Source organism: Ammospiza nelsoni, chromosome 6 (assembly GCF_027579445.1).
Source record: "Ammospiza nelsoni isolate bAmmNel1 chromosome 6, bAmmNel1.pri, whole genome shotgun sequence".
NCBI classification, from domain to species: domain Eukaryota; kingdom Metazoa; phylum Chordata; class Aves; order Passeriformes; family Passerellidae; genus Ammospiza; species Ammospiza nelsoni.
The window spans coordinates 42,812,019-42,839,989 of record NC_080638.1 but is presented as its reverse complement, the minus strand read 5'-3'; the positions used below and the strand labels follow the sequence as shown (position 1 = coordinate 42,839,989).

At 41.6% G+C, this 27,971-nt stretch overlaps 1 protein-coding gene across 1 annotated transcript; it reads left to right on the top strand.

The window, feature by feature from the left end:
* Positions 1 to 47: 47 nt before the first annotated feature.
* On the top strand, positions 48 to 27,848 carry POMT2 (protein O-mannosyltransferase 2). Its single transcript, XM_059474814.1, has 21 exons — positions 48 to 114; positions 688 to 772; positions 1,559 to 1,663; positions 2,809 to 2,917; positions 3,786 to 3,894; positions 5,325 to 5,484; positions 8,016 to 8,122; positions 9,029 to 9,111; positions 10,049 to 10,158; positions 12,119 to 12,185; positions 12,992 to 13,064; positions 14,479 to 14,557; positions 15,314 to 15,465; positions 17,109 to 17,200; positions 18,312 to 18,388; positions 19,523 to 19,594; positions 19,801 to 19,860; positions 20,038 to 20,143; positions 21,118 to 21,258; positions 21,945 to 22,059; positions 22,606 to 27,848. Exons 2-21 carry the CDS (start codon positions 713 to 715, stop codon positions 22,709 to 22,711), a joined length of 1,983 nt encoding a protein of 660 aa, XP_059330797.1. The 5' UTR covers positions 48 to 114; positions 688 to 712; the 3' UTR covers positions 22,712 to 27,848.
* Positions 27,849 to 27,971: the final 123 nt, after the last annotated feature.

The following is a 27,971-nucleotide window of genomic DNA, read 5'->3' as shown; positions in this document are numbered from 1 at the left end:
GGTGCCGCCGCGGCCCGCCCCGCCCGCCGCCGCCCGCCCGGCCGCCCTGGCCCTCGTCACCCTCCTCAGCTTCGCCTCCCGCTTCCACCGCCTGCGGGAGCCGCCGCACGTATGGTACGGGCCGGGCGGGGCGTGCGCCTCTCCGGCCGGGCGCTGCCCGGGCCCCGCGGTGCGGATGGGTGCGTGTCCCTTCTGCCGGCCACAGCGGCCGGGACTGCACCCCCGGCAGGTGGGGGACGGCACACGGCAGCGAGGGCCGCAGGGCAGGGCTGCGCTATCCGGCCAGCCCCGGCCGGCCCCCGCGCCCTCCCCGCTGCTCTCGGGCCGTGCTGCAGGAGGGCACCGGGTACCGGGGAGGGCGTCTTGGGGATCTTTGTGCAGCAAGCAGACTTTTAAACCTCGCTAAGGTCAATTTGAAAGCAAAAGGGCAAAGCTTTTGGCAAACCTTGGAGGTTTTGCAGTGATAATATAAAACTTAAAAAAAGGACCTTTGCCACAATGGCTGCAGTGCTGTCCATGATTTCCCACTGAGTATAACGCATTGTCTCATATGGAATGTATGACAGTATCCCTCTATACTATAAAAAGCATAAGTAAAAAGATCTTCCTGGATTTTTTTTAAACTCTCTTCAGCATTGTAGGTGATTGGTTATTGTGGTTTGTGTTTTGTTGATGTGTTTTTTCCAGCTGGGATGAAACTCATTTTGGGAAGATGGGAAGTTACTACATTAATCGGACCTTCTTCTTTGATGTCCATCCCCCTTTGGGGAAGGTAAAGTGCTTTTCTGTTGCATGTTTCAGAAGCCACAGGAGTGGGAGTGGGCCAATAAAAGTCTCTGCCTTCTGGCCAAAGGATGTGGTGAACAGCAAAATCCTTCCTAACTGTTGTTGTTGACACCACAGCAATTTGCATTCTGTATCCAGAGCCTCGACTTGCAACTTTTTGTTCTCACAAAAAATGCTTCAGATATAAGAATACCAAACAGTATTGTATGTTGGGTTTTTGAAAGGCTTGACATGAAAAAATCAGTGTGACACTTGGGGGACATATGTAATAGAAGCCTACATTTTAAAGGAAGCAAACAGTTCCTGATAACTTATGAGCAAATGAGATGCCTGCCACAAATGACCCTGAGAGCATTGATTCCTGTTCTGTAAATGAAGTTGTTTTAGCAACAGTGTGTAGTGTGGATGGAGGTGCATCCTCCTGACTTGTCAAAGTTATCTTTCTTTCAGACTGAGTCTCCTGAAACTAAACAGATAGGGATCTATGGGAGACTTAACAGATTCTCTCTGCTCAATTCCACACTTGCTATTTTCCTTGAGCTTGCAGTCAGCCTTATAGTCTGTTGCAAAAAAAAATCTGATTTTGCCTTAAGACGAAGAGCAGTATGGATGTAAATGATTTCTGTAAATAAACTCTTTTTTGGATGATGTGTCTGAATTATTTGTCCTCTGAATCAATGGGCCTTCTATAAAAATTTTACCTGCTGCTGGCCTGGATACTTTTTCCTCCAGTGTGATTTTCCTGACCAGTTTTTTCATGTTTTCTCTTCAGATGCTGATTGGACTTGCTGGCTACATTAGTGGATATGATGGTACATTTCCTTTCCAGAAGCCAGGGGATCGATATGAGCAGCACAACTATGTAGGGATGAGAGGGGTAAGGCTCTGCAGGCTCCTGTCAAGCTGGTTAGCTGTCCTGTGCTTTTCAGTACAGTGTTCCATCATAAGAACAGTTCTCCTCGATCAGGTCAGAGGTCTGTTTAGCCTTGTGCCTTGTCTTTAAGCTCCTTTAAAAGTGTTAGTGGTTCTATTGTGAATAAGTCTTAATGTGTCTCTGAGAGGCCAGGTAAGAAATTAAGGTGAAAATTGAGGGCAGCTCTTCCTGCTAATTAGTGAGACTACACTGCTGCATGGGATGGATACCTTGCCTTGTCTGCAAAGCAAACATTGCTGAGTTTGAGCTTCTCTCACTCCATTGTGCCTGGCTAATCTCCTGGGGAGCCAAGGGTATCAAAAAGCCAGGGTCATCCACTGTCACCTGCACTTTGCCACCACTGGTGACACTAAGCTGAGTATGCTGATGGGGCCTAGGACAGCAGGGCAGAATTCAGAGTTGTATTTGATCTGAAACCCTGGCTCTACTGCTTTTTAGGAAGATGAAGAGCCATATAACTGACAGCACATAAGTCAAAAGGAGAAACAGTGACCAATTGCTACTACCTAGAAAGAAAACTAAAAACTAGGAAGGCATGTTTTCTTAGTTTAGTTTCCAGAAGTTCATGGTTTTACATTTCCCTGAGCCAAAGGTGGGAGAGGTACTAGAAACAGACATTAAAGATAATAAATTCTACTGTGGTCTTTCTTTCTTTTGTTTTGATTTCTTCTCTTTCTCCTCCAACTATCCTTGGTATGATTTGTGTAGGAGAGGGGAATCTGGTCTGCTAAAGATATAAGGTGCAAGTATATTTTGTTCTTAACTTTCATACTCTAGTATCTTGTTAAAAAAGACTGTAATGGATATGTAGTGCACCTACTTGATGCATCCATTTATGAATATCTGGTGTAGTCTAGCAGGAGTGTGACTGGCTGTTGTTACTGACACCACTGCAGAACAGAGTAAGCCTCTGTCCTCTGAGCAGTGTCTTTGTTCAGTTGGCGTTTGTCCAATGTTCTTTGAGACTTGGGTCAGCTGCTGCAACACCTCCTGTTGTTGTAGGCATGGAAGATGAAGGAAAGGAAATGGTGTGAGCTCTTGTCCCACATGGGTGGGGTTATAATTTCTGCTATGATCTTTTCTTGCAGTTTTGTGCATTTCTTGGCTCCTGCCTGGTTCCTTTTGCCTACCTCACAGTGTTGGAACTATCAAAGTCACTGCCCGCGGCCTTACTCACGGCTTTCATCCTTATTTTTGGTAGGTGTTCCTGCTACAGCAAAATTGAGTATCTTAATTGTTCAAATAATTTAATTTCTGCATTAGCACGTGTTACCTAACCAGGGGATATTTGGGTTAATGAGAGACTTTCTCAAAGCAAAGTAATTTCACTTTTTTAAAATGTATATGTGTATGAGGCTTCTTACTTGGTGGTCCCCTTAAGAACTTCACAGTCTTGTTTGGTTCATAGGTGTACTTGTGTTATTTGCACAACCACAGAACTGGGTTAGACTGCACCTTATTTTTATAAAGAGGGTGGTCAGGAATGATTTTACCCACCAGTGAAATATTGATGTTTCCTGTATGAATTATAGAGATCTTTAACAGCCCCTGCATTACTTTAGAAGAGTTCACAATAAGAAATTAATAAAGTTCCTTGTTGAATTGAGCCAAGGGGAGAAATTGACCTTGCAAATGAAGTTAACCAAAATAGGAGTTTTGTAAGGACACACAGGTATTGAGAAATGGAGACTTTAAATATCAAAGCCATATTCATTTTTTATAGGTACCATCTGAAAGATGACTTCTCCTCTGGCACTATGGTGATGCCTTAGGTAGATAATTGCTGGCTGTAGTCCTCTGCATCTGAATATGTTATCAGCACTTTCCAAATGGTGTTTCACAGATACTGCTGTACTGCCTTTTGTTCTTATATTTGTTTTTATTTTTGTTTTGTTGGGTTTTTTCCTTTGTTATTCAGGTAAAAGATGAAATGTTATGATCTCCTTCTGTTTCTGAAATTTCCTGCCTTCTTGTCTTGACTACACTGAAGAAGCTGGATTCCCACAATCTAAGTTTCACTTTGGAACTGCAAGTCTTTCTGACATTGCTGTGTGTCTCTTTGCAGATACAGGCTGTATTACATTATCCCAGTATATTCTGCTGGATCCCATTCTAATGTTCTTTCTCATGGGAGCTGTTCTGAGTATGGTGAAATGTAACAGCTGTGCAGACAGGTAAGATAAGGATGATAATTTTGTTAAACTATAGGTATTTAACTTTCACACAGTTAAAGTAATAGCTGCCATTGGTGATGTGTGAGTGTCTGAAATGAGATTATTTCAGGAAATTTGAAGCTGAAAATGACTGTTGGTAGCAGAGAGAAATTTTTACTCTGAGGGTCTGTGTAGTTACAGAGAAAATATTGTGCCTGTAGTACACAAATTTACCTGTGACTGTAAGCACCTTTAAAAGTCCTGCTGTCTGAGGTAAATAGTGTAATTTGTTTGGTTTAGAGCAATGGCTACAAAAACTTAGAGGAAAATATAGCCAGGATGATTCTGAATAAAGTAGTCAAGTTGCTAAGGATATTTGCTATAGACCCATCCAGAAAGGGGGGTGGTTTATAGGTATTGGGATGTGTCAGAGGGCTTCTTTGTGGCTGGGCTGCACAGGGTAGTTTCCTTGAAATGCATACCAAATTCAAAGACATAAAAAGTTGAAATTCTGTGTTATATATGAGCAGTTTTTATTTCATGAAACATTCAAGAACTGATTGTACCCATCTTAGTGTGTCTGCAGTTCGTGTGGCTGAAATGCAGCCTGCAGCATCATGTACAGCTGTCCAAGGCCATCCTTATCTACTGCATATTCCCCAGGAAATGCAAGCACTAAATTACAAGGCAGTGCTTGATCAGCTCTGTGTGCCTTGATGTGAATTTGTTTTTCATATCTTAGAATTAATCCTGTTGTCAAAGTAGTTGATATTCTACAAATTAAAAGCCAACTCTAGCTCTCGTGTTGCTTAGCAGGTCATGGGGATTTTGTCTAGTTGAAATAAAAGTGTCAAGGCATTAGGAATCAGAAGGAAAAAGGTTTTAAATTCTGCTGTCATTTTTTCTCATCTCTTTTCTATGGTTCAGTTTTATGTCAGTTTATAATTTGTTTGCTTTTTGCTGCAGTTTTTGTTTGTGTTTTGGATAGATGTTTTCTGCTAAGGCTTTCTTGCTTTACTACAGTAGGCTGCTCTTTGCCTCTTGTTCTTCCCCGTGTCCCTAAATTTCCGAGAGAAGTAAGTTTGCACTTTATGGAGCAAAGTTCTTGTTTCTGTTTCCAGAACATCCATGTAGTCAGACTTTCTTCACACTAGTATTTTAGCTTGTACCTGCTATCTGTGTTTCCATCCTTGAATGGGAGATCTAGGGTTGCCCCTGGCTTAAGTGTACCTGAAGCCAGTATCAAGGCTTCACAAGCCTCTATCTGAAACCAATATCCTTGTGTGATTCTAAACTAAATGAAAAATTTGTTTTTCCACTTCTTATGGGTTCCTGAGAAGATGGACTGTAATTTTGTGGGGTAACTGATCTGTTACTTATTTTTGTGATCATAGGCTGCCTGTTCATGTAGCCATCATTTTATTTACTGACTCGCTCTACTGGTCCTGCAGGCCATTTTCTGCCTCCTGGTGGTTCTGGCTGAGTCTGACTGGTGTGAGCCTTGCTGGAGCAATGGGGGTAAAATTTGTTGGCCTTTTTGTAGTCCTCTTGGTTGGCTTGAACACAATCTATGACCTATGGGACTTGCTGGGGAACCTCAGCCTGTCACTGGTGAGTTTCAAAGGCTTTTCTTTACTTTAAAGGTTTATTTGTTTTGTTTGCTTGTAATTTTCCTGGTCTTTGACAAGCCTGCAAGTACCCAAACAGAGATACTCTGTCTGCAGCAGAGAGGGGCATCTGATGTGGTGATGAAAAAAGGAAATTAAGGTTATAATGAAAAAATTATTGGCACACTTTTGCAAAAAGCCACACTTATGTTAGCAGGATATTATAGTATACAAACACAGCATAAAGATTGTTACTTTTTCCTGAGAGAAACTGTTACCATTCCAGTTGGCTACATTTTCAGTCTAAGCTAAAAATGCTCATTGGGAATGGCTTTACAGTGGCCCAAAGCAAGATGTTGCCCAGCACTGTTACCTGTACTTCCAAGGGGTATGTGCTCCCTGGCAGACAGGTGTGTCTTGCAGCACTTGGTTTGCATAAGCAGCGTGAGCTCAGGCTCTGCTGCCTGAGAGTAAGGGGGCAGAGGCTGCAGAGCAGGAGCATCATGAGTCACAGAAATGCTCTGCAACCTGCAGTATCCATAGCCAGTTGAGAGGATGAAGACAGCCATAGCCTGCTTGATTTCACACACATTTAGTTCTTCTAAGCTTTAAAAAAATTGCTAGTGGGTTTGAGTGTCCTGGTCTAATATATTGCATTTTATGTTTGCCAAGTGTGAAATCTGCCATTTGGAGAAACGCCTTGATGTACCATTTGCTGTCCTGCAACCGGCAGGAAGACAAATTCTTCACTCATATCTTTTAAAAGGTGTTCAGTTCTTCTCTTGTCTCAGCCTCTTTTGAAGCTTGAAAATTCTATTTTTTTCACTTACTGTTTTTGTCTCATTTGTCCTATAAACAGTGGGAGCATGGGAGGGACTTTTTCTATTCCTCCTGTGTGATTTGTTTTCTTTGATTAATGTGAACAATATGGGCTGCAAAGATTCAATGTTCCAACTCCAGAGAAACACTTCTTGAGCAAAGTCAGTTAATTGCATTTGAAACAGAACAAATCCATCATGTCTAAGCTTTGTGCCAGCAGACAGCTGCACAGTGATTTCATTTGTGCTACTGGCAGCAAAGGCAGCAAACCCCCGGGTGTTAGAATATGTAAAGAAATTTACTCCAGAAGGTAGATGCATTCTGAATAGCTGTTTGGCAACCTTGGTGCTTGAGGAGAGGGGGAAAAAAAAGGTGAGGATTAATCTCCTGAAAGCCTGAATAACTTACCTCTGCATTTGTTAGGGAGCTTCTCATGATTATTTATATGCAATTTTTTGGGGACTAAGTTGATTGCTAGAATTCTCAGGTTGTGTTGATCCATTGTTCTGGTTTGCTCACTGCTGTCTTTCACATGCACTTTCTTTTCTTTGACTTTGCATTGAAGTCTTTGAAGTTAAAGAAAACAATTTCATGAAAACTGGAGCATATTGAGGCTTTTCTAAGTAGGGAACTGGAGGGTAGTTCATGTTCCTCTCCACTGCCTATATTTGGTTATGTACCATCAATCACCATTAGTTTCTAAGTGTCCAGTGGTTATTAAGTTCTGCTGAAGTACTTGAACTGAACAGCTCTTTCCTTTGTTGACTTCACTGAGTTTTGCAATGTGCTCAGCTTTTTCCATTCCTTCTGAATTAAGTGGTTCTGGTACTAAAGGATGGAGAATGATCAGCTTAATGATTATATGATAGGTATGTTAAAGAATATGTAGAATAGCAAGTGCATCTGCTTTCATCCACTTTGAAGTTAGTCTGGCCATTTAGCAAACAGTTTTTGCTATTTAATTTTTTTCTTCTTCCACAGCTATTTATTATCCACCCTCTATTTTACATTATTTACTCTACTACCAGCAGTGTCAGTAGGATGTGAAAACGTAATAGCTTCTTTGGCATCTGTTTGCAAAACATATTTTCAATTGGTTGAAATAAAATATTTTGCTTTCATTTTGGGACATCTGAAGAACAGGTTTTGCTGCTGACTTCTCTGTAGTTTCTGGCTGAGCAGCACTAGAAGTTGCAGTGTGAGAGCAAGATGATTTCTGTAAGTGAAGCATATCTAGATCCCCACGATGTTCTGGTTACATTCACATTTGCATAGACTTATTGGGGGAACAAATTTTCATTTTCCCTCTTGCTTAGCTTTGGTAGTTACTATTTTGGGAGCCATCTCTTTGCTGGGATTTTGGGTCAAGATGTGTACCACTGATAAACTAGTTAAGGTCCTTGCTCTCCAAGTATTTTCAGTGAGGGCTGCCCAACCTCCTTGCCAAAGTTAGAGATGCTCAGCACTTCGGAGCACTAAACTCTCCTATTGCCTATTTTTGTCTTTTTTCCCATGACCCTAAAATTTTGAGGTACCATAGCTCCAGCTTTTGGAGATACACAGCAAGGTCTGCCTCAGCTTTTACCTCTATCTGGGCCTTTCTGAGGTAATTCTACAACCTGGTAAGCTCCAGCCACAGGACTGCTGCTCAGAGTCTTGTGAAATCAGGAGTGAAGTTGTTCCTGCACTGTTTGATGCAGACTGTGTTTGTTACAGGTGATGTTTGGGAAGCATTTACTGGCTCGTGTACTCTGCCTCATCTTCCTCCCGCTTGCCCTCTACACGGCTATGTTTGCTGTTCATTTTACAGTGTTAAATAGAAGGTATTTCACAATGTTTTTTCCAGAAGAATTACTTGGTTTTGCTTTGAATTAAAGGCTATTGGTTATATAGTAGTCCACTTTCAGTGTCAGAAGCACAGCCACAAGCTGTGTCTTTGTTTAATCCCCTTCCCCAACTCTCTGGCCAAGATGACAGTGAAATTGAATTTGAGCTTGAGACTTTCTGAAATGCCAAGCAAGTAACCTAACGAAACTTCCTGTCTTATTTTTTTCCTCTTCTCTTTCTGGGACCTGAAAAATGTCTCAACTCCATTCTTTATCTTTTTGTAATTAAAAAGTCATTGCATTCCTGAAAAATGGCTGTGATTAAAAGAGTCTGAGTGTGCTTGAAGGAAGGGCTTTTTCCTGAATGCTGGCAACCAAGGGATGCTTTTTACAAGGAAAGAGCTAGTAAAATGGCCAAGTAATGTTTTCCATATGCCAGCATTAAAACATGAGGTGAATAAGCATTTCACTGTAGAAAAAGAATAGAAAAATAAATCGGGTAAAGTCTACTGGTCTTACCACTAACCTCTTAGCAGAAATAACACTACAGGAGTCACAGAGAAAGGCTTTGTTATATCTGTCCTGACAGTGGGTCAGTTTATTTGTTGTAAGCGCACCCCCAAAGACAGTTCTGATGCTTTGTGCAGTGCCAGCATGTACATTTCTGTGACCTCAAGTCCTTGCAGCTCTGGACAATTTCCTGCAAGACTGTCTCTATCTACTGTGATTCCCGACATTAGAGAAGTGTGCCTGTTAAGGGAGCTGCTCCCACTCTTCTTCTTCAGATGCCCAGTCTGGTTATATAATTTTTCTTCTATAAAAACAACTTGGTAATGCATGACAGAGGTATGTATGCTGCTTAGTGAGACCTCTAATTGTCATATTCTTTGCTATCTTTTGTAGTGGTCCTGGGGATGGTTTCTTCAGTTCAGCATTTCAATCTCAGCTGATTGGGAACAATCTTCATAACGTCTCCGTTCCAGAGCGTGAGTGTCCACATGAATAAAGCACTCTGAATGTTGTCAGTGTACATGAGAACTTGAAATGGTGTCCCTGTGACTAAGTGCAGAGCAGTGGGAATTATGCCTTCCATGGTCAAGCTCAGATCCACACTCTTCTTCTGTGCAGTTTTATGAATTGACAGAAAGAAAAAGGCTGAAAATATCACCATGTTCAGTGCATGGTCACTATCTGTTTTTTTCCTGTTCACCTTAGATTTGTGAGTGTTCAATGTGGGATTTGTTTACAAAATATGTGTAAATGGAAACTGTCAACTTTTGTGACACAGCATGCCACTGGTCCAACTTTGTTTTATTCAGAATGCATCTGAATTTAGCAAAAAAGAAGGCTCTGTGGTTGTTCCGTAATCCTCAGGTTGGCTAGGGACTACTGAGCCTTTAAAATGGTTTAGCTTTCTGATTACTTCAGCTTTTTTGTGGCTGTACCCAGCTCCAGAGCTGTCACTGGGGGAATATCAGGTCTGATCTCTCAAGGCCGAGTTGTGTTGGGGGGCTAGGAGGGAAGGTGTCTTAAGCCAGTGTATATCTGCTATCCAGTAGCTGAGCTTGCCTCCCTTCCCTCTTGTCTTGCTGTAGGGGTCAGCAGTGTTATACTCTTAGGGAAAGCTATCTCAAAACTCTCATGTTATTACAAACAAAGGAATGCCTTACCAGGTCTGTTTATGTTAAAACTTAGTGGGAGAGTCTGAAGTGTTTCAGCCAAATGTTACATAACAGTTTCACTGAATCCTGGTTAGGGGTGGGAGATAAGCATGCAATGAGCCCTGTGGAGTAATCTGTCAAACAGGAAACAAAATTCCATCAAAACAATGGGGAGTGCATGCTTAATCCAGCACTGTAGACTAGCTGGGGGAGATACAGGAGAGCTGTCTTATGTCTTTTTTCCTCCCCCTTTCTCATGCAGATTTGGCATATGGGTCAGTGGTGACAATGAAGAACCTTCGGATGGCAGGGGGATACCTGCACTCCCACTGGCACCTCTATCCCGAGGGCGTTGGGGCTCGCCAGCAGCAGGTTGGTGCTCTGGGGTATTGCCTGTGTCTACAACCCTGGGTTACTCCCTTTGTATTTGGCATTAGGGGCCAAACTGGTAGGAGCTGTGTGTTGACTCAGCATCTGTTCCCCACTCAGTCCCACAGCTGTGCACTTGGCTTGAAGAGAGCCTACCACACTGCACCAGAAGAGTGGCTTACAGTAACAAGGCCACCATCCATAAACGGAGTCCAAGAAAACTTCAGAATAGTTTTCCATAATGAAAGTTACCTCAAGGAAGGCTGTAAAACTTTGTTTAAAACAAGTACATTATCTTACAGCTTTTCTGGCTGTATATTAAAAGCAAGGGAATAGAACTGCTTTATATTGTTTTTACTCCAGCCACTGGCCTCTGTGAACTTACATGAATCCCTCTCCTTTTTGCCTTGCTTTCCTCTTCTGTCACCAAAGAATTTGCTCAATAAATTAGATACTGTGCATTTGTAAGCTAATGTAGCCATATGGAAACCATCTGAGCTAAGGGCTTCTCATTAAATGATTAAGCAATAAGTGAAAGTAGAAATCAGAAATCATGTAACTATCTCTAATTAAGAAGTATGAACATTAAGTGGATTTCTTATTTTTGTCCATCATTATCAAGCTTCACAAATCTTTGCTGCTTCTGCACTTTTACCAAGATGTATTTCTGCAGTTTGATTATTGGTGTCTAAAAATTGCTCTGAGATTCTTGAAAGAAAGTTGCCAGAGAAACACAAGTGTTTGGTTTTTAACTCTCTGCTGTCTCTGTGGCTAGGATGAAGTTTTCAGAAGTAAAAACTTTGTCTCAATCTTTTTTCCTGCTGCTTGTCACAATCAGAATTTCTAATACTCTAGCATGACATTAATGTTTATTACAGTGTATGGAGATGCCATGCTAAATTGCCTCAAGCATAGGCAAAATTGGAGTGCAGATCATGCTTTATGACACTATAAGCAGGGAAGGGCAATTTGGAGAGGACACTAATGGGAGTTCCTTGTGGAAAGTGGGAAAGGGTGGAGAGTTCCCTGTCCTGATGGTAGGACAGCAGTAGGGTTCTAGGGTAGTTTCAGGGCTCTGGAGAGGGGAAGAGAATTTAGAGAGGAATTTGGAGGAGATTTGGAGAGGAAAAGTGATTTCTCTGCTTCTACTTTCTCCTCCTCTCCTAATGGCTTGACCCCAAGGTATGAGGTTCTACCTCCAGCTCTCCCTTTTTCCCCATGGTCAGACACTCCTGTGTTCTGCCTCTCACCCACCCCCTGGGCCATCTGCTCCCACCTGAGAGAGAGGCCCAGGTGGGGCACTGGGCTGGGGTTCTACAGAGCAGGGCTTGCTGCTCTCTAAGAGGAGGGTGGGCAAAGGGAGTACAGTTGCACGTGCTCTGGGCAGCAGCAGCCTGGAATGAGATGCTCTCTGTGTCCATGGTAGCAGTAGGTGCAGCTGCTCTGTGTGAGCTGAGCAGGCTGGCAGGGGTTAGCCGTGTGGCTGTAATGGGTGATCCCTGAATCCTTACCTTGCCTGGATCTTTTGGCAGATGTTGTGGTTGTCACAGTCAGCCTGTTGTCAGCAATCTCTACTGTCTGTAAAGCCAGTGCTGCTTCTGTGTCCTGGTTCAGATAGTGGTCAGTGATTATGCAGGAGCTCTGGTTTGGATATCCTGTTGTTGTAGAAGGAGCCTCTGAAACAGGGTGAGGGGAGGTCAGGCTGTGTTTGGAGGCTCTTGGTGCATGTGAACTGCCATGAAGGGTAGTGCTTCTGAGTGTGGGCTATGCACTGGCTAAGAGGTGTCATCTGGGTTAAGGAGTGCCCCATAACTGGTTTTCTAGGGGGCACTGTCATAAAGGTAATCTCAGGACTTCTGTGTGGTTGATGCATTCATGTGGGGCTTTGAATTGCTGGTGAATGTGTGACTGCTATCAACAGCTTTTTTCTTGTTATGTAAAATAATGAATCCTGTCATTTCAGGTCACTGCTTACTTACATAAAGATTTGAATAACCTGTGGATCATAAAGAAACATGACTCAGATACAGGTAACAAAAACCAGTTAAGTGCCTTTTATAACTGCTGCTTCTGTTTTTTACATGAATATTCTGAGTTCTTTCCAGGGCAGAGTATCCTTCAAGGATATGAGTAGGAGATGAGGAAGAATGAGGGGAAGCTGTCTCTTGATTTACATTGTGTGTGTGTCTACTGTGCTTTTGGTTCTTCTTCAGATTGTACAGCTGAAGTAAATAAGCTTTTCTTAGCTGAAGGTTGCATTGACAATTTTTCAGCTGTGTAGGGCTGCAAATAACAGCAGAGAGGAAATTTGTCTGAACTGAGTTAATATTTATTGCAATCTGTTATTGTGGCTAAGAGTCTTGGGAAAGCTGGGTCCTGTAACAGTCTGGTACATTGTGTTTGACAGATTTTTGTGGGTGATTGCTTGGGACAAGATAAGAGTACTGAATGTGATTATCTATGGTTTGTGCAGAAAGCTGTTGGTTTAGATCAGGTAGTGTATGTAGCTGAGGCATGCTTGGTCTGGCAGTTTCCTTTTCTTTACTTGATGCATGTGTTTATAAAAATTAACAAGAATTGTCTGAATAGCAAAAAATGTAAATAACGTAGATATATAAGAAAAATTATTATCAGTGTTGCAAGAGTCATTTATAGTTCACATTCTTTGGAGTAGCTCTCAGGATTAGAATTTAGAGCAATGTTTTACATCAGGCTTAGGGTCAACGCAACTTTCTTTGCTTTATTATCTGCTTGAGGCACAAGCATCAGCAAGAAACTTTCTAAGACCCTGGTAAGTTTGTCAGTGCATTGATATGATTAGTTTGTCTTTCTTCAGCAGATCTGTCTGACTCCTCAAGCCCTGTGGAGTTTGTGAGGCATGGAGATATTATTCGTCTGGAACATAAAGAGTAAGGATCATTTCTGGGATTCAAAGAGATTGTGTGATTGAACAGAACTGGTGGGAGACTTGTCCTGCTAGAGACTGTGGTTAGACAAGCACAAGCAGGCCGTGTGACAGAGGTACCTGTATATCTGAGTTTCCAGTGTGAGGTCTGTAGAGTTTTTCTTCTTAAAAACATCATTTGTGTTTTGAAAAGTGTATATTAAATGAGAAACTTTAGAGAGAACCACTCAACTTTATTAGAACTACCTGCCTAAGCAGCAGGGAGATTTCTTCAGTTGTGTGAGGTGCAATAATCAGGGTAATTCTTCCAGAGAAGCAATTTCAAAACCCTCATTCTGTTGCCTGTCTCCATGCTGGATTTTCTAGACAAAAGAATATAGAGGTTTTTTTCAGTGTACTGCAAGTATCCTGTCTCTATGTTCATAGGAGGTACCCACCTGCTGAAGTTCTCAACAGCACTGAGATCATAGCAGTTAAACACTTTGAATGGAAGTGGAAGCTGATCCCTTCCCTTTCTGCAGGGAATAGCTAAGAGGAAGCAGGGTAACCGTAGTGACTTGATATTTAGTCTTTATCTAGTGTAATGTTAGCTTTGATCTCTTAACACAACCTCTAACTCCTGTGCCAGGAAATCATGTTGTACTGTATTCAGTATGGTGTATGCACAAACCATTGCTTAGGCTTCCAAAACGATTGTAAGACTTATTTTTTTAAATTTTGAATTTAGGAGTTTACTATCAAATATGTGGTAATGAGGATGATAACATCTTGATTAGGCAAAATGGGTTACGGGCTGCTGAGGTCCCTGGCACGGCAGTGAATCGGTGGTGCTGGGGAAGGATCCGGCAGGCGGCACGTGGGGCTGGACTGTGGCACATCCCATGGGACAGCAGTGTCCCTGCAGCTGGGCAGCAGCAGCAGCACAATGGGTACTGTCCACAGCATTTTTGGCAAGGACTGACAGGCTGTGGCCAGGTTTCTCTGCTTGCCTCAGCTGGCAGACCCTGCCAGTGTGGGAGGCTCACAGGTCTGCACTGTGCTGGTCCTAAGTGGTGGCTACTGATTTCCACCTAAATGGTACAATCTTTCCCTGCAAAAGCAAAACTGATAATCACAAAAGGTCAGGATCTTGCTTTTCTTCTTTCCAATCTCTTTTCCTTTTAGTGATGGTAATCGTATTTTGAGGGTTGGATTTATTTATGCCGTCATCCTTTTTCGTCACTGCCCAGTGTGGCATAAGCTCAGAGTCATGTGCTGGAAAGTGACAGTTCCACTCCATCCCGTTAAGGCTGCATCCTGCTGTGCCCTCAGCTGGAATTCAGTGGTTAGAGTACTGGCAGATCTCTGAATGGCTCAAACCAATGTTTTTATCACAAATTGACAAGGGTTCAAAGGTTTGACTTTTAATTTCATTTCAGAACTTCTAGAAATCTGCACAGTCACCAGCATGAGGCTCCCCTGACAAGGAAGCATTTTCAGGTCACTGGCTATGGAATAGTAAGTGAAGGGAAGACAAAGCAAAAGCTTCTTTTGGGAAGAGTTCATATCATGCCAAGGGAATTTATTGTTGCTTTTTTTAGTTTGTTAGCCAGGATGATAGATGGACATCTGCCATCCTCAAGGAAAAAACTGATGTAGTATGAAATGCCTTCTCTCATATTTAAGGTCTATTTAATGTGAACACAGATAAAAAAATAATTTAAACTTTTACTGTCAGTCTAGCTTTGGCAGCATTCAACTCCAGAAATGACAAACTGAGCAACCTTGAAGTTGCTCTGACAAGTATTATTTTATGTATTTGGCCTTGTCACATAGACAAGAGTTTTTTTGACAGAATGATGACAGAATTTTGAATCACAAAGATGGAATATGCTTTGAGGGCTGAATTTCTAAATGCAGAGATCTGTTGCCTAAACCCCTTTTGTGTAGCAGCCAAGTTGCCCCTGTTTATGCTGTAACTCTGAGCTACAGTCAAGAATGAATTGAAAGCAAACAAAATTAAAGTTGGCAAGATAGAGATGTGTTTGTGAGTAGTTGCTTATGTCTAGAATGGTGTCTTCCTGATGGGGAATCTCTTCTGTGAAGTGTGAGTGAGGCTGGTCTGGGTGAGTTTTTTTGGCTTTGCACCCAGTGGAGTTTCAGAATTTCCTATTTGCAGTGCTTCAGTTCTGTGTGTCTTCTAGTTTGGGCATTGTTTCGTTTCTGCTTTCTATTTTTGTAATTATTTTTCTCGAATGGCATGTTTGCTGATAGAATGGAACAGGAGACTCCAATGACTTCTGGAGGATTGAGGTGGTGGGCAGAAGGACTGGGCAGCTCATCAAAGTCCTACGCAGCCAGGTCCGGCTAACCCACGTGGCCACAGGCTGTGTATTGGGATCTTCTGGAAAGACTCTGCCAAAATGGTAAATATCCACCCTCTGCAGGCCTTTGAGATGCCATGTTCCTTTACTCAATGGTACTTTTAGACTAAGCAATAAGTACCTTTCTTCCATTTCTATAAGAGAATAAAAATGTAAGTAGCAGGTATAGGAGTATGGCCAGAGGGGAAAATCTGGGTTAGGATTATGCAGTCTGTTACAGTGAAGGTATGCAGCTCTGAAAAATAATATCCCTTACTAAGAGATCCAAAAGTGGTATGGACATAGATCTTGTCCTCTGGTAAGGCCAGGAGGGGATGATAGCTGTGTTATTTAGCATTCTATTTATCCTTGGGGTTTGCAAAAAGCACTGGAAACTGGGGCAGTTAATGCTGTTCTGTACCACAATCTTGAAAATTGCTTTCTGTTGGTATTAATCTTGTGATTAGAAGATCTTTGCTATTTTTGCATGCAGTATCTAAAGCAAGGCAGTGGTTACAAACTGCTATTAGCAGGTGTTGGCGTTTTATATGTCCTTGAATTATGCATCTTCATCATTCAGATGAGGTGTATGCAGAGACATCCAGGGACAAGCAGGGACAAGCAAGCTGCCCAGGTATGCAGGGACAAGCAAGCTGCCCTCTCTGTAAAGCTGCACCATGGGGGATGCTGACATGGATCCTGAGGCAGAGGTGTGCACTCATGTTGCTGCTGTTTTGAGAGCTGCCTCCCTAGGTTTCCCTAGGAAACACTAGGTTGTGGTAAAACCAGATTCTAAAGAATCCTATGGATGCTGAATCACAGAGCAGGCAACTGCCTGGCCAGGAGTGCAAATGCCAGTTAGACATCACCATAAAGCTGGGCTCATGGACACATAATGGGTTCAGTTAACAAAAAAGGCAACCTCCATCAAGAGCATTCAGAAAACATTGTAGATTGGATTTCTTCTTTTTTTTCCCCCACTAACAGTTTGCTATGTGAATGGAAGTTATTGTCACAAAATGTTCATGATAGTAACAGCTGAGGGCAAAAAAATACTTGTTAACTGCAAATAAAGATGGTTAGACTACATTTTATATTTTTATAAAAATGAATTTACTAAATTAATGAAATTTTAAAATTTCATTAATTAAGTAATGGATTACTTAATTAATGAAATTTGCTAAGTAGTGATTGACAGAAAATTCCCTATTCATCTGTCATATTTCTGTCAGATTTGATGCACTTTCTCCCAAAGTCTTTGATGTGACCTGCTAGACATAGGGTGACAGACTAAAGAACAGTTATTAGTATCCTCTAAGGTAGTTGTTTTGTTTCTGTATTGCAGTTCTTGTAGATATGGATTGACTTAAATTCACGATGGTGATTTTCTTTGGAGGCACTGTAAGCGTTGATATGGACATAGATTCTTTCTTGTTGGCAAGGTGCATAATTTTCAAAAACCCACATATCCACCTAGGGCTTTTTAGGTGAGAAAGTGAGAAATGTGGTTCAACTTTTCCGTAGAATTTTGGTGTCAGCTGCCTTGCAGATCTGTTTTGGTTTCTACATGGTTCCTATAGCATGTAAGAATGCAACTGCTGAAGCATTATGGAGAAATATAAAGCTAAATGGGCAAAAACTAAACACAAAATGGAAATATTGAGTGTTCCTGTGGGGTGGTGGTGAACTGTTCTGCTGATCCTCAGGGGCTGGGAACAAGTAGAAGTGACCTGCACACCATACCTGAAGGAGACACCCAATTCCCTCTGGAACTTTGAAGATCATATTAACCCTAAATGTAAGTAATTGATTTCCTTTTTGATAGAGAGTGCATCTTGGCTTACTGTTTAAAAGAAGGGATGAGCTATCAGATAGCAGTAACTGGCATTCTGCATTTGAAATGTATGTGTTCTTTCCCAGCCAAAGTGCAAACTTGCTGAACTTGAGTGTGTGCAGGGATGCAGAGCCCTTTTCTATTTCACTGTTTCTACTGGAAGCTGGTGGTAATGCTTGAAGTGTAGTGGAAATATAAAGACTTTCTTAAAGATTTTGAGATTTTAATGTGTTACAGAAGTGTGAAGCACTCCAATACAGGCTGTTATTTCTAACATTGTTTAATTGGGAATTGTTGTCATTGATATGAGTATGTCATATATATTTCAATGATTTTTAAAAAAAGCTTAGATCCAGTCTGTTCTGGTGTATTTTTTCCTTCTCCTGCTGGGGGTGTGCTAAATGATGGCTTCGTAGTACCATCAAGAAATTAATAGTGTGTGACAGAGATCTGAGTTTGCCAGTAATGGCAGGTGGGCCTTGCAGGCTTATCCAGAAGTTATGCTTGTTTCACAGGCTCATCTGGCTTGGGCTGTTCAACACAGTCTTCATCCCATGAATTTCTGGTGACTTGGGCTGAGTTCTGAGTTATTAGAACACTTACTGTTCTTCCTCCTGTGAGAGCAACTGTGTGCAAACCAAAGGAGAGAAATCCTGGGCTGTTGACTTGGTAGAATTTCTTCTGTTGTAATGCATTTTATATTCCCATACTTATGGCTCATTTACAGATAAACAGCAACCTATGAAGCCTGTGTCTCTTAATAGCAGCCAGAAATACAAATCTATTTATTTCATGTTCTTCTATATATTTCTGTTGCTCCTGGAAGTAAAGGAGGAAATTTAGAAGTACAACAGTAGTAAAGTTCACTGGGGGATACTTCTGACTGCAAGCCACTGTGTTTAGAGTATGAATGAATTGCATAGAGAATTAAAAGAGGTTCTGGAAGCAGATTTGTTGTAGGAGGAGAGAGTTTAGTTTATTATGAAAAAGGTAAATAAAAAGAAAGCATACAAACTTATAATCTTTTTTTTTTTTTTTTTTTTTTTTTTTTTTTTTTTTTTTTTTTTTTTTTTAGTGCCCAATATCAGCCTGGATGTTTTGAAGCCTTCTTTTGCAGAAATTCTGCTAGAATCCCACATGGTTATGATCCGGGTATGATATAACTGATTCTAGATTATCATTTTCTTCCTCCTCTCTCTTGCATTCAAAAACAAACAGCACTTTCAGAGAGATCTGGGTGATGGCTGCATGCTAGGGCAGAATTTGCATGCCCAAGCAACCTACTTGAATTTATACTTAGAATAAAGGATGATCTTGGAGCTAAATCTTCCAAGTCCAAGTTTGGAAGCCCTGTGCTTAGTGCCTGGCTCTCCTGTTGGTGTGATCTAGCTACAGCCTAGTTATGTAATGTTTTCCCTACCTTCCTGTAAGGCTTTAAAGGAAATTTAGTGTTTGTAAGGCAGGAGGATATTACTGTGGTCAAAATAAGGAATATCAGCTAAACAGACACTTAAAAAACTAGTAAGTGTTTGGATTGAAAATGGAAAACTTCTGATTTTTTTCAAGTTCATCAAGAAGCTGTGATTTCTGGTTTCCTTTTTATCTCTGAATATATACTTTTTCTAAAAAGCGGATTTAATATTTGCAAGGTGGACAGCTCTTGTAGTTTTTTCCTATGCTTGCTCTTTGTACTCTTGGCCACAGCCCTTCTACCTCCAGCTCCTCAATGAGAATGAAGAAGGAGAAGTTAATATTTTGAGAAAGGAATCTAGGGTTTTCTTTGCTATTGTTTGTGAAGCTCTTCTCAGATTTTAAAGAGGAAAAAGTAGTCAAGCACGTTATTGTTAGTACTTGTAAAGTGTTTTTGTTAAGTGTTTCCATGGCAATCAGTGATAATGCTGTCTCAGGTAAGGAAGCACCTGCATGAGTTTCCATGGAAATAATCTTTGAGGCTTCTTTTATGTAGTGGAGAGAAACCTGTCATAGCAGTCGCTTAATGAAAAAAGGTCTTGCTTATGCAACATGTATCCTTAGTGACAGAAAGCTGGAGAAATGAAAGAATACTGCCTCTTTTGCTACCCAAAACCCATTTTCACTTGCATAATAGTAGTAGAACATTCAGAGTCCTAATTGTGACCATTGTGGATGATGATGTGTTTATGTAGGTCAAAAAGGAACTTTCACTCAGGAAGGGTATTGATGTATGTTTTTGTACACAGACATTTCTGGGTAGACATTGCAGCATACCTGCCTGCTCATTTAAATTTTATGTTCATTTATCTGTAGGGAAACAGTGGCCTCAAACCAAAGGACAATGAAGTCACATCCAAACCTTGGCACTGGCCCATCAATTACCAGGTATATTCATCAATCCATATTCCTTTCTATTTTCAAGTGCTTTTGCAGTGCCTTTTGAAGCACACCACCTTGTAATTGCATTGAAGATGTTGTCAGCTTTCTTTTGGAGCACCTGAGATGGGAATTTGTCTCACCTTAGATGCTGTGCAGAATACAAACTGGACTGATGAATATCCCTGTTTTTCTCCCTTCTGATCTCTCCTCAGGGACTGCGTTTTTCTGGTGTCAATGAGACAGATTATCGGGTTTATTTGCTTGGAAACCCGGTAAGTTGGAGTGAGAGGTTCCAAGCCAATGTCTTTAACAAACTTTAGCTTAGTCTTTCTTCTGCCAGTTCTCTTCCTTCTCTTTTGGACTGTCTCTCTAATTGTACTCTTTATGTTTGCATGTCATGTGCACACACCCAGCATAAAGTCCCAAATCTTTCTTTTTCTCCTGTGTAGGTGATTTGGTGGCTGAATCTGGTCACTATTGGGTTATATCTTCTGATAACAGTTGCCACTGCAGTGGCACTGAAGAGAGGTGTCCAACTGACATCTGAACTCAAAGGTGAGGTCAGTCTTCCTTTTCATAGATGCCTTTTGCAGGAACCTTAAAAGTGTGTGGATGGCAAGACTTGGTGTGTCAAGGGTGGGAAACCATTGAGCTTGGATTATCAAGCAGTGTCCACAGGGAAAAGCATGGGAAATCATAGCTGTAGTTTAATAGTGAACACCACAGATCTGCTACAACAATAGTGCATGGCTATCTACATTGGCTACAAGGGATACAGGCCAATTAATCAATACCCTGCTGTCAAGCTCTGCATGTGCTCGGTAGTTTGCACAGTGTCTTAAGACAAGAAATGTTTTCTGATATTTATGCAAAGCAAATGACAAATACAAGAGATAATAATGATCCTTTATTATGTCCATTGCCAAGGTTTTGAAGCTTTTCACAAGCCCTAATTAGTCATACTTTCATCATTCCTGTTTAAATCAAGGGTTGCTTCATTTTTTAGATCTCCTTATGGGAAGTCAGTTCTAAAATGTGATGGGAAACCACTCAATTATACAATAAGTTATTGGCTAAGCTGTATACAGACACCAGAGCTCTTTGTCCCTTCCCCAGGCTCTGAAAGCTAGGCACCACTTCTTTCCAGGAAGGGCTGACAAAGTGGTCATCCGGATGGCTCTCATTGCAGAGACAATGAAAATCTTCAGAAACCAGAATCAACTGATTGGTCTGATGCACAGATGGAGAAACTGCATGTTTGGTCTTTAAATTTAGAGCATGGCCAACCTCCTGCCATGCCTTGAGCCTTAGGACTTTGTATATCTTTTCTGGCAGCTGTTCTCCTGAAGAGTGCTTGTATGTTTATGAAGAATGCAGCTAGGATGTTGCAGAGGCTTGAAGCAATTCCAGACCAATTCATGGCTTCCTGAAAAGATCATTCCTGTTGAGTTTACTTAGTGGTTTAAGGTTTGCAAATGGGAACTGTAGCTGAGTTTTTCTCTGCTGAGGTGTGTTTATTTGTGTTCCAGAACTGTCCAGAGTGGTGCTACGTGCTGGAGGGCAGATCGCACTGGGCTGGCTCCTTCATTACCTCCCTTTTTTTATGATGGGACGAGTTCTCTACTTCCACCACTACTTTCCTGCCATGCTTTTTTCCAGCATGTTGACAGGTAAATACTAGAGTCTTGGAGAAGACAAGGTAGGGAAAAAGGTGATACTCTGTTAAACTGAATGCTTTTCAGCCTAAAAGGTTTATTATTTTTATAGGCTTTGTTTGCTTGTGTGAAGTGCTTGAAAGCATTGACTTACTCAAAACTTTTTTCACAAAGCAGCTTGCAGTGCAAATTTTTTGTTTGTCTGTTTGGTTTTGGTTTTTTGGTGGTGGTTGGTTGGTTTTCTGTTTAAAAATTTTTTTGTTAATTTTGTTAAAAAGTCAACCTGAAGAGGCAGTCATGTCTAGTGCTTACGGCATTTAAATTTAGAGATGGGATTCCTGGTCTCTGCTATTTCACTGTTCTTATATATTCTTGTATATAAGTTACTTCCCTCTTTGTTTGCTGCCAACACCATTCTGTCATGTCTGTTTATAATTTGGCTTTGGTCATTTTTCCTGTGAATTTATACCAACTTCATTAGCATCTGGCACCCAGATCTCTTTTGCATTTATTCAAATGGAAAGGTAGGGCAAAAAGAACCTTTCTGATACAAAACAATTAACCTTCTGTGGTTCAGAAGGTTACTAAGGTAAATGAATTCAAAAGTTGACATGGTCTTTTGGTGTTAACAGAGTTTTGTCAGCCTAGTCTGTGAACACAGCACCTCTGTTCTTCTGATTTCTACCTCTTCCTTCTCCTAGGAATCACCTGGGATGCACTACTGAAGTTCTGTGCTGGGTTCTTGTCACCCAGCACTACAGCAAGAAAGGTATATGGAGGTGGATTCCTGGCTCTGGTTCTGCTCATCCTGTACAGGTGAGTACAGCTGAACTTTTCATGAATGGAGTGTGTGACAATTGCCATCTCAATAGAAACTTTGCTGCCTGTTAATTATCCTTAGCATTTGTTCCCTTTTTCCTTCTCTGCTGATTTGTTAGACATCCTCAAGCCTAATCCTAAACCTTCAAATTTGTTTAGATTCAGCATCTGTGTCCCTGTAATGCATTATAGAGCATCTTTCCATTGCAGGGAATCTGTCTTTTGTTGCAGCACACAGTGTGAGTACTCTGTTCTCCTCCAAACCTCCCAATCAGTGGTTTGTGGTTCTATTCCCAACGATGGTGACATATTCCTCAAATACAGGCAAATTGTTCATTATTGTAGCTTTTTTCAGATTCTAAGAGAAAATACCACGTGATAAAACTATGTGCTAGGTATATATTGGATTCAGCAGAGATTAGAAGGTTCCCAGTAAAACTTAGAGCAGTCCAAAGACAAAGGTCCCATAGGCGGGAATTTCTTGAGACGGAAAACTGTGCTGTGTTTGATTTCTTTCTTTCTGCATTTGGTATCTTTCCACAGCTTCTACCTCTTCCATCCCCTCTCCTATGGGATGATAGGACCCATGGCCTCCCACCCGAGCAGCCCCATGGCAGGGCTCCGGTGGATGGACTCCTGGGAATTCTAGAGCAAAGGAAGCTTGGGAACATGGATCACAAACATGGGATCTGCTGCATGCCAGGCTGATTCTGGTGCTTTGAGGACGTGACTGTAAAAGGCCTCTCTGGAGGACTCTGGGTATCGTAACCCTGTTGCTTTGGCATTTGTTTGCACTGCCTGCATTGGAAGATGCAGAGGATGACAAGGTCCCCTTAAATTAAAAGACTCATGTCCTGAATCCTTAGGTTGTATTAATGGACAGCTGGCTGCCTGAATGCCAGTTCCTTGAAGCAGTATGTGTCAATCCAACAGCAGTGGCATTCCAGCAGCCAGACCAGTACAAGTTGGAGGCTGTCTGCAGTTGCATGTGCACTCTGTGCATATGTGTGTCTTCCTTCTTGTCATCTAAGCACCACTACAGTTTGAAGCACTATAGGACTTCTAGCAAGATTAACAACCTTTCTTAAGGTTTTTGAAAGCTTACTGTAAGTACCTGGGGACTTCATTCTACCTGCCTTGGCTGTCTGAAGGTTTGTTTGTTCTGACCCTGGATTTTTAAAATTTGACTGAAATTTGTCTGTTTGAAATCTCCTGAGCCATTGTGCCTTGCCTGTCTCCCAGGCCCATTGCAGAGATGGAAATTGTTTATTTCTATGTACTGCCTTTCTCTCTGGTCACCTTTAATCAGTTCTACAACTCATCTAGCAGGCCTGTTTTCAGGGCCAGACTGTTCCAGCTCAGCTCTTTGTAGCTTCTTTCAGTTCTGTCTGAAGGTGCCAAGGAAATTACAGTAGAAATGACAGGTGGTTTATTTTGAGTCCCAGTATGCTGTGGAGACCAGCATGAGGATGTACTGGAGACTGTAATGATAGCTTGGAAACCTTACAGACAGCTGTCATTCAGCTTTTGTTCCCAGCTATTTCAGTGCCAGTGCCTGTGCTTTCAGGGGAAGGCTGCATCTCAATGCATGTGGCATCTGCAAAACGGGCTGCTGGTGCCAAAGTATCTGCTCAGTGTTCCCAAATTGAACACGTTCCTTCTCTAGACTGCTGAACATCAAATTACAAGGAAATTTGAGGCCAGGCAAAAATTCTTTGTCTGTGAAGTGTCAAGAGCCATTGAATGTAAAATCCACCCCTTCCAAGAAAGTGGAATTTGATTTATCAGGTGCCTTTGTCCTGTGTTAGGTCTATTTCTGTCTGTGTTTCTTTTATTCCATTTCCTACTCTTCATCCAATGTCAATTTCTTTTTACAGTTCAAGTTGCTACCTTGTAGTATCCAATGTGAATGACACTTAGATCACAGCTGTATTCCTGTCTCAGGAAATAATTGAAAAACTCTTTTATGTATGTTTCAATGAACTCATGCCTTTCATTTCAGAGTTCTTGCTTTGCTTCACAGCCTTGCATCAAAATTACAGGTAGAGGGAGAGTAAGAGGTGGGTGTGTCTGCTGTTAAAAGTGGACTGTGCATTTATTTCTCTTACCAAATCTGGGATTCCAATCCATTTCCTACCACATGGATGGCCTGCATTAGCACAGTTGTTCTGTGTGGGGGACTAGAGTCCAGTCAGACTTGCTTTGGGATCTCTCTAGTAGAGATCCACAGCATTGTTCAGCAAGGCAGCTGCTTTGTAAGGCTCTGGCTTGGTGTGTCACATTACTCCTAGAGATACTAGCTCAGGTAGGATGGACCTGTGCTTTTGATTCTCAAGGTTTTGAGTTGATCACCTGCTACTTATACATGGTGGGAAGCCATTGCAATAATTAGCTCCTGGGTTTGATGATTTTTTTCCACTTGTTATTGCAGGAAGTGCTCCTACCTGCATGAGCCAGGAATTCACAGAGGTGATATATAGGCAAGAAGGATGTGGGAGAAGGCTGCAGACTTCTTCAGAGCCTGCCAGATGTGACAGCAGCAGCAAATTGTTAACTGTTGGCAATGTGGAAGGCAGACAGCACAGTGCTGCCTTGTAACAATGTGATCCACCAATCTCTTGGTGAGATTATTGACTTAATACATTGCTGTCCTCAATATGAGCTTTCCCTAAGGGAATCCCATTGTCATGGGGAGGATTTGCCAGAAGAGCTGGCAAAAGCTATGATTTAAAGTGCATTTTTTTCCAGCACATACAATTACACACTTCCCCTTAGCATTAGCAACAAAAAAAACCCCAAAAATCTAAGAAGCTTGTGTTTTGGAATTACTGTTTGTAACACCTTTATTCATCATATTAAACCTTGGGAGTGCAAAAATTGAGTCAATAACCTTGGTTTCTTCAGTTATTATTAAGGGGTCAGTTTTGTAGGAGTTGCCTGAGGAAGATGAACTAGTCTGTTTCTTGGCTAGGATTCTTCCATCCTTTATTAGTAATAATCTTTTGGATGTGGATTGGCAGCTGAGTGCTGAAGGTGGCAAATTTAGTGCTCTCATCCCACTTTCCTATGCACAAATCCAGCTTCTCTTTCAACACAGACAAAAGGTTTATTTTTCTTCAGGATTGTCACTTCAGAAATTTTCTTGAGAGCATTTGATTGACATTGAGACTGTTTCTTAGGTCTTGTGTGCTGGTAAGTGGTTGGAGGCATACAGTGAAGAAAAATCTAGCTATTCCACAAGAGGGAGCAAGTTCCAGCAGAATTTTTATTTTTGATCTGGAGTTTAAAGGATGGAAAGGTCTACATTGAAGACTAGAGGGCAGACATTTCCTCTGCACTCTCTGGACTCCAAGGGTTGGGTTTTCAAGTAAGTGTACATTGATGTAGCTCTGTCTTCATTCAGGAGAAAAATTACTCCCATTGGAATTTGACCTTCAGTATTTGCTTCTTAAAACAAAATCTGTCAGGCCATTACTGAAACATAATAGTAACTGATATTTTATGAGGTCAGTAAAATACAATAATTTGGACTCCCTTCCTGACTCTGTCTTGAAATGTCTAAGTGGTACAGACATGAGGCAGTGGGTGCAAGGCACTCTTTGTTTTTGGGATGGAATTTGGGCTGCTTTGGCTCAGTTTTACCCATTGTGCTTGTGGAATGATTTCAGGTTCTTTTTGAGAGCTGCTCATTAGTCCTCTTCTCCAGTCACATGGAAATAGCTAATGGTGCTTTCTGGGGCCAGAGGTGCTGTGCTCTGGAGCAGCTGCTCTCTTTGAACCCTGCTTGACAGGGCTCGTTTTATCACTGACAAAGTATTTCATCAAACTGTATCCATGGATTCAAATCACAAAAAGCCGCAGGCTGCCACGTTCCCTGCTTCAAATTCTTTTTTGTATGTAAACTCTATTTTCAGCTCTTCAGTCTCTGAAGGATAGATAGAGGGCCTCTGGGCTCATCTAGCTTTATCCTAGGCAATCCATCCATCTTAAAAGGTTTCTGCTAACAGTTGCTTCAGGACATCAATAGGCACACATCTATTCCAGCAGCAGGGCCTGGCCTATTTCCAGGAACTGGACCACTCATGCTATGAGACACAGATGTGACTGTGAGGAGGATTTGAATGGAGATTTCTGTGCCAAGGTTGCCCTTGGTCCAGGTGGAGGACTCTGTGTCACCCCTGTTTACCACCATTGTTTGCAGCCCTGGGAGCCACCACCACTCTTTATTCTGCACAGGGTTTTCTTTTTGCATCTTGATTGGAAAGGCTGATTGCTGCACAAAGGGCATTGACAGAATATACTTTTTTATATCTTCCTTCTTCCTTCTGGTTCTTGAGGAATGCCCAAAGTACAGGACATGTCTTTGCTTCCCCTAATTTTTGGGCTTTGCATCCATTTCATACAGGTGCCTGGACAAGGGGTAGGACAGGACATCTTCCTCTCAGACCTGTCATGTGTTCTGAGAGGAAAACCAGAACCTTGTTAGGGAAAGGTAAACAAATGTGTTATGTGATAGTTCCCTCCTGTCCCTCCTGAATCCTTCAGAGATTGTTTTTAAGGGGCTTGAGAGCAAACCAGCTGCTATTGTGGAAACACAAGGCATTTACCTGAAATTCTGCATTGCCACTCTTAGCAGCTTCCCTTCCATGCTGTGACTGAGTAACCCTCTGGGCTGGCACCGTGTGCACAAGCACTGATTCCTCCTCTCAGGATCCTGCTGGCAATGTGAAAACCTCCTTAGCAGTGCCCTGTGTCTCTGCCAGCTGGGGAATGGAGGTAAGATATTTATTTTTCTCCTTTACAGCAAGTGACCCCATGACCCCACACATGGGCAAATGTGTCATGAAAGCAAAAATGTGGGGACTGTTAGAACAACATAAGGCTCTTCCCTGCTGGGAAAGGAAGGCTGAGGGTAAGAACACCCCCCCTCATAGCATACTTTCTTTGGGACAGGGCTGTTGGCTGCAAGCAGTCAGAATTGAAAATTCTCTGTCTTCTTTAAAGTACTAAGACCTTAGTACTTTATACTAAGTGGTTGGTTGCAAGTAGCTTCACTTTTTGTAAACTTTTTTATGCTCTTTACTTGAATGTCAAGGGCTATGGTTAACACAAATAATATCTGTGGCTATCACATGCTAGCATAGATAGCACTCCTGCTGAATTTGTAATTGATTCTAAAACTTTGCCAGGTGAGCTTACTGTGTTTTACAAGAGACAAGGTTCAGAGCCATCCTTGAAGAGCTTGCTTCTGGCTAAGCAAGAGTTTGGAGCAGCAGTGAGAGGGGTTCTTTGGTAATTCTGTTCTGTATCCTGAACCTTTCTTACTAATGCGGGGGGATGTGTGTGCATCTGTCTGAACTGAACTCTTTTAACTACAATGGTGCAATTACTGTACCATATGGTGTGGATGGGAGAATGTTCCCTTGAGCTATAAATGCGTTTTGTACAGGTGATAATGGAAAATGAGGTAGAATTTGGAATTTAATTTTATAATAAATATCTCTTCTTTGAAGCAATCTCTTTGTGTCCAGATTTTGGGGTGGGTTTTTCCCCCCTTTCATTTATTCCTCACGAAGTAACAATATGAACTTTAAATGGGCCCATTGGAGAATTTAATCTAGGATAGTGATGATGTACAACAGCTTTTAGCACACAAGTATTGCTGGACTGCAATTCTAGGAGATCAGATTTTACTGCAATCCAAGCAATGTATTGGTAAGCACAACAGGAAGGGAAACATACATTTGGACAAGAATAAAGTACTGTCTGTCGAAGCAGGTTTACACTTTGGAGTTGTTTTCTAATACACCATCACTGACTGTGCTCTAGGCCATGTAATGCATGCTCTGGAAGTAGAAAGTTTGTGCTTTATAGAATGGGTGTAAGTCTGACAAGCATTATAATTGTTG